The sequence below is a fragment of the Prosopis cineraria genome, unplaced genomic scaffold, assembly GCF_029017545.1.
Source record: "Prosopis cineraria cultivar Desert tree isolate PC_DT_omini unplaced genomic scaffold, ASM2901754v1 PC10, whole genome shotgun sequence".
NCBI lineage: Eukaryota > Viridiplantae > Streptophyta > Magnoliopsida > Fabales > Fabaceae > Prosopis > Prosopis cineraria.
Window position 1 is genome coordinate 28849250 of NW_026555341.1, and position 5946 is coordinate 28855195.

The following is a 5946-nucleotide window of genomic DNA, read 5'->3' on the forward strand; positions in this document are numbered from 1 at the left end:
CCTTGTTTTTCTCACTATTCGTTGATTGTTAGTGAACCCTACATCATATTTTTAATATTTTTTAATATAAATATTTAAGTTGAAGAGTAAAATTGACCATTCAAATAGACGTTGAAGAGTAAAAATGACTCTTAACTTGATCAAACATATTAAAAAAATAATAAGATACACTAACGACTAATGGATATTAAGTGTTTTATATACCTTACTATTAATCCTTGAACTAGTCTTAACCGGTTCAATGATGAGTCTAATTTTAAATACCTCAATACTTTTTTTTACAAGTATAATTATACAGTATTTCATTATTAATTACCAAATATTTAGTCCAGCACTTTTAGCTGTAGATTTCAAACTTGTTGATGGTATAATCATAAATTATTTCTAATACAAATCCTCCTTTTTTAATTATGTATATAATATACATAGATTATATAATATCAATTTTAAGGTGATTTAGCAATGAATAGTACAAGCTATCCTCGGCGTAATCATATCCATAAACCATAAATCTGCAAGTTACTGGGCATAGCGCGGCACATACCAATCAAACCAAAATGATTTAATTAAGAAATGTCGCTTACATATTTCTATACTTATTTTTTTTTTCTTCACATATTGGTATATCAACTTTTATTCATGAATTTAATTTTTTTTCTAAATAATTATGCATAAATAGGAAATGCGTAGCGGTGAGTAGTGAACTTTGTTTACGTTCCTCAAACTCATTTTTCAAACTTAAAGCAACATATGGAAAAACATACCTAAATTACAGGGATAAAATACCAAGCAAAACCACAATAAAAGAAGCATGAGCACGAGTATTTATTTTCCCTTTTGACAGTTAAGCATAAAAAAAAAAAAGAAAAAACTATTCATCTATTCCGAACCTCAAAATTTTTTTCAACAATATGAACATTTTTGTGTTTCCAGGATCCATGTGTAAAACTCGTCCCCTGAGAAAACCAGCCTTCGGTATAATCCCTATTCATTCTCCATCAGAGTTTTTATTCCTCAAGCATGGTCTTGGCGGCATCTATCAGTATTGGTCTAAATTCATTGGGAGCTCGACCCAGCACCGTGTATCCTTCCTTGTCCTGAGCATCTACATCTGCTCCATGTCTTATCAGAAGGAGAGCAACCTGGAAAATAACCCAAGCCCAGATCATATGATCAAACATTTAAACCCTTGAAATTATGAGACTTCGATCAATCCACTCCATCTATATATAGACTCCTAGCTCAAGATGAATACATTTATGCAGATACCATGAACGATCGGCGAAGAATCGCATCAAAGAACAATTAAACAAAATTCAAAAGTTTATTATTAAACAATCTACATGCACTTGCATATATCCCTTTGTCCCTACACATAAGGTATTTTTAACAGAATCCTGCATACTAATAAAAATTTGTTATTTAGCTAAACTCACATAAAAATACAATAATTTTTCAGTTTTATTTCTAATAATATCATTATGGTAGTAGGAAAAACATATAATTAATAATTTATTCCATTTTCAAGACAAGGGTAAAATTATCTAATTACTCAAAAATATTATTACCACCCCTTATATTTAGGGACAAAATAAGCTTTTAAAAAACATCTTTTATATAAGGACGGAGAGAGTATATGACAACGTTGCAAACAAATTCATCAACCATGTCAAAGGAGTGGAATGACCAAGTAAGATGCACAAAAAATGTGATATACATGTCAATTTTCTTGGAAGGTTAAGAGAGGATTATGGGTCATTATTGATAATGATCAAATCCAATTAGCAGAATCTTCACAGGCATCTGAGGATCTGAAACCAAATTCTTGCTTGGAGAAGATTATGGTCAACAGGACTACCGGTCATGCCAGTACATTCATTAATTGCAACGAGTTGTTGAAGCTTCTGATACAATAATTTTATAACATGAATTAGTTCATCTATGCACCCTACACTAGTACATCAACATGGGGGAGAACCAGAGGGGGGCGTCAAACAGAGCTATATTCCATTAAAAGGCAAAAATAATCTGAAGAGGAATACCTAAAATATTATTCTGAAAAACAGATTCTATATAACTTTTACTATCTTCAGTACTCAGAATTAAATTACTTAACAAGCACACCTCTTTGTTCGGCAAATCACAGCATTCATTAGTGGAGTTTGACCAGCTCTATCAGCAGCATCAACCTCTGCACCTTGCTCAATTAAAATTCACACAGTTCGGAATTCCCAGTGCTCGCTGCCCGATGTAAGGGGTGCTTCCAGCCTGATCACAGTTAAGCCATGCAAATAGTCACTTATATGAGTGGTCCGGGACAATGTGCTTCTGGAGATGGGGAAAAAAAAAACTAAAAATCCACAAGTGTATCAAGGATGTCATTCTCATAACCTTGTCCTTAACATTGATCTTTGCACCATGGGGGATGAGAATTTCAGCAATCTTCACCCAACCTTTGCTGGCAGCATAGTGAAGAGCAGTTCGCCCCCCATTATTTTGCAAATTAACATCAGCTCCTGTTGAAAAACAATTGAAATAATTTAAACATATCTTCTACCTTGTAAATGATATATGTTGAGATTTGAGAAAACCTAGGATAAGTCTTACACAGTGAAATGAATGATTCGGAATTTGCCAATAATAAAATATGAAGCCTGAAAGTAGGAGTTTCAAACATTTATGAGAATACGGACCTTTATCCAACAATGTTTCTACTATTTCCAAATTCCGAATGCTAGCCGCAGAATGAATCGGAGCCCACCCTTCTTCATCGGCACTATTGATCACTTTTGCGGATCCCTCAGCAGATGCGAGGATCTTCACCACCTGATTTCACATCAAAACAAAAAAAGATATGATAAAATTGATGGAAATGATCACCAATAAAACAAGGATCTAGGGCAGCTTCGAAGCCAATAGCCACAAGGACTCAATCTCTCAAAGAGAAACCAGAACCTTGCCAGTTGGCAATATGGTTCAGCATCAGTAATTCCACCCACATTTTCGAGTAAATAACAAAGAGAGGAATCGGAATATCGAGAATACGGAGAAATCAAGACCTGAGAGTGGCCAGAGGAAGCAGCGACGTGAAGAAGGGAACGTTCATCCTCATTTCGGAGAACTAGAGCATCGGAGAGATTCACTGGAGAGAGAGGTTGGAAGGTTGAGACGTCGCCATTCTCGGCGGCTTTGAAAATGTCTACTGCTTTGACTACTTGTTGCTGCTCTGGTTTTGGAGGATCGACTTCCACGTCCATTCGTGACACTATCTGTTACTTCTGGGTTTTGCATTTCGGAGATTTTGACTGCCTTAGCGGAATCAGGGAGTTGTTTGAAATTGTTTTTATTTTATAATTTTAAAATTAATATTCTATAAAATATTTTAAAAATAAAAAAAATAAAAATAAGTATTTTTTTTATTCTTTCTTATTTTTCAGAATAAAAATCACATAACACTTAAAAGTTATTTTTATTTTTATTTTTTAAAATAATATTTTATTTTTTTATTCTTCAAAACACTTTTTAAAAATACATTATCAAATGAATTTTTTTATTACTGTTTCTAATATACAGGCCTTAGGTTTCTTGTTCGGGGCAAAATCAAAAATTTACTTTTTAAAAATGAAAAAGATTAGGGAAAAAAAGGGAAAATGACAGAAAATACCCGAAATATGCCAATGATAACTCGCAGAAGTAAAATGTAATAATTATTTTTAATTTTAAATATTTTATCTGTCAATTAATTTTAATGTGAAAATTTTTTTACCCTGCTGAAGAATAAAAAATTATCATTTTATTTAAAAATATAAGTTATTTTTAGTGTTTTAAATGTAGTCATTATTTTTTTTAAAAGAGCCCATTATAAATAAATAATTTTATATTTATTTTAAAGTACAACATCATATTAAATAGAAGTACGTATAAAAGATGGAGTTAATTTAAAAATAAATAACTATTTATTAAAGATGAAATTTAAATAAAAATATCTTATATTTTTAATAAAGAGAATAATTACAAAACTTATAATTTACTACCCTGGTTATAGTTATTCTTCAAAAGAAAGTAGTAAATGATTTTAATTGTTTGACTCCACTAGCAAAACATTTTAATTTACTATTCCATTTTAATGATTTCTCAAAATAAGTAGTAATTAATTTTTAGTTATTAGGCTTCACTAATAAAATACCTTACACAAAATAACTTGTAAGTTGTTATCCTGTTCTAATCATTTTTTTTTTCAAAAAAAACTACTCATTCCTGCCGAAAAAAATAATAACTGATTTTTATTTGTTGAACTTCACTAACATATTTTAAAACAAGGATAAATATGTTATTTCACCAAAAAAAATTTATCAGGTAAGTCTTTACGGATTAAAAAATAATTATCTCTTCTCTCCATGCATAATTGTTATTTACATATTTCGTTAAAGTTTTTTATCATTTCCAAAAAAAAAAAAAATATCTTACTGCCTATTTTTAATCAGCCCATAGATGACAGAATACTAGAGATTATCAAAATAACCGCCTTCCTCGATCCAAATTCCAAAGCAGACAAGAAATTAAAATTTTATTTTCTTGAGAATTAATTTGAACCCAATATTAGCAATTCGCTAGATTATGTTTTCTTCTCATCTAAAACTAAAACAAATCAAACCTTTGAACATCCTATTCAAAAGATTAAAAAAATGAAAAAAATAATAAATAAAAGCAGGAAACTAAAAAATAAATAAAAATAAAAATAATTAAAAGGTTCATGTGAACTCCCTGTTTTCAAACGTGAAGCTTTTAATTATTTTAGATCAAAATGTTTAAATGTTTTACATCAATTATAATTGTCTCAAAATCCACCATACTAAAAATCTTGTATGCATTATCCTTAAAAAACAATTATCTCTCTCTCATTTTTATTATAAGACTCCTCTCATTACCTTGTTGGAATCTAAAAGAGGTAATTAAATCATTAATTTTTTAAAAAAAGAATGAACTTTCAATTTTAGCCATATTCAAATAATTTTTTAAAAATTTACATTACATTATCTCTCATAATTATTAAGTTTAAATAGATATAATATTATAAAAATATAATTAATATCACCCACCTAGTGCTTTAAGACCACCAATTCTTTCTAGAAGATGCTTTACAATAAGGATAGAAGGAATTACATTTTTAAATTTTAATCTCATTAAATATCCTATATAACTATCTTAATAATTAAAATTAAATGTTTAATACATTATTTTTTAAAAAATAAATTTAATAAATAAAATAGGGGCATAGTGGGAGAAACTAATGTCATATTAGTGACAAACCTAGAAAAATTAGATAGTGAGAGCAAAATTTTTACACAAGATAATATTAATTATTTTTAATAAAGGATAATTTTTGAATATTGGAAGTATAAATTTGTTAAATAATTACTGAAGAATAAAGCACAAAATTATAATGATGTATCAAATAAATCTGTCCAATATAAATAATTTTATTAAAATAAAATTTATTTACTCTTGGGTAGCAGAGGAATTGTCTTGTGATAAAAAAATTTATTTAAACAAATAAATTATTTTTCAAATTATTATTCCCTCCATTCTCAAACTATCATTATTAGAAATTATAACATAAAGATTCGATTTGAGTTAAATAAATTTTTAGAGGATAAGAGAAACTTGAAAAAAGGTGAGTGAATTTATTTTTTTTGATTCAATGGCAAATTGATTTTTAAATTATAAATCTAGAGTATTAATATTTTAAACTTATTTTTAACATAATTTTTTCTTTTATTTTAAAAAATAATGTAATATTACTCCTATCATTAATGAATATTAACTTTGACCATTAGTTAAACAAATAATTGAGAAATACCTCAAAAATATAGAAAATTATCAAAAAAATTACAATATATGACTTAAAAACTACAAATATTGATACAAAAAATTAAAGAAAATGAT

At 28.4% G+C, this 5946-nt stretch overlaps 1 protein-coding gene across 2 annotated transcripts; it reads right to left on the minus strand.

Moving 5' to 3' along the window:
* Positions 1 to 867: 867 nt before the first annotated feature.
* On the minus strand, positions 868 to 3257 carry LOC129321293 (uncharacterized). Of its 2 annotated transcripts, XR_008595973.1 has the most exons (5): positions 3060 to 3257; positions 2694 to 2826; positions 2392 to 2516; positions 2125 to 2268; positions 868 to 1142 (listed from the first exon to the last, which is right to left on the minus strand). XR_008595973.1 is itself a non-coding variant. In XM_054967012.1 (4 exons), exons 1-4 carry the CDS (start codon positions 3255 to 3257, stop codon positions 2203 to 2205), a joined length of 522 nt encoding a protein of 173 aa, XP_054822987.1. In that variant the 3' UTR covers positions 1560 to 2202. The 2 variants fall into 2 exon arrangements, 1 of the variants encoding a protein (XP_054822987.1); XM_054967012.1 differs by lacking the exon at positions 868 to 1142 and having other exon boundaries at positions 1560 to 2268.
* Positions 3258 to 5946: the final 2689 nt, after the last annotated feature.

Bases quoted from the DNA above. Each gene is read 5' to 3' on its own strand.
- LOC129321293 (XM_054967012.1), bottom strand. From the start codon at position 3,257: ATGGACGTGGAAGTCGATCCTCCAAAACCAGAGCAGCAACAAGTAGTC. The intron at 2,827-3,059 runs GTCTTGATTTCT...ATGTGAAATCAG, and splicing joins CTTCCTCTGGCCACTCTCAG to GTGGTGAAGATCCTCGCATC. The intron at 2,517-2,693 runs GTCCGTATTCTC...GTTTTTCAACAG, and splicing joins AGAAACATTGTTGGATAAAG to GAGCTGATGTTAATTTGCAA.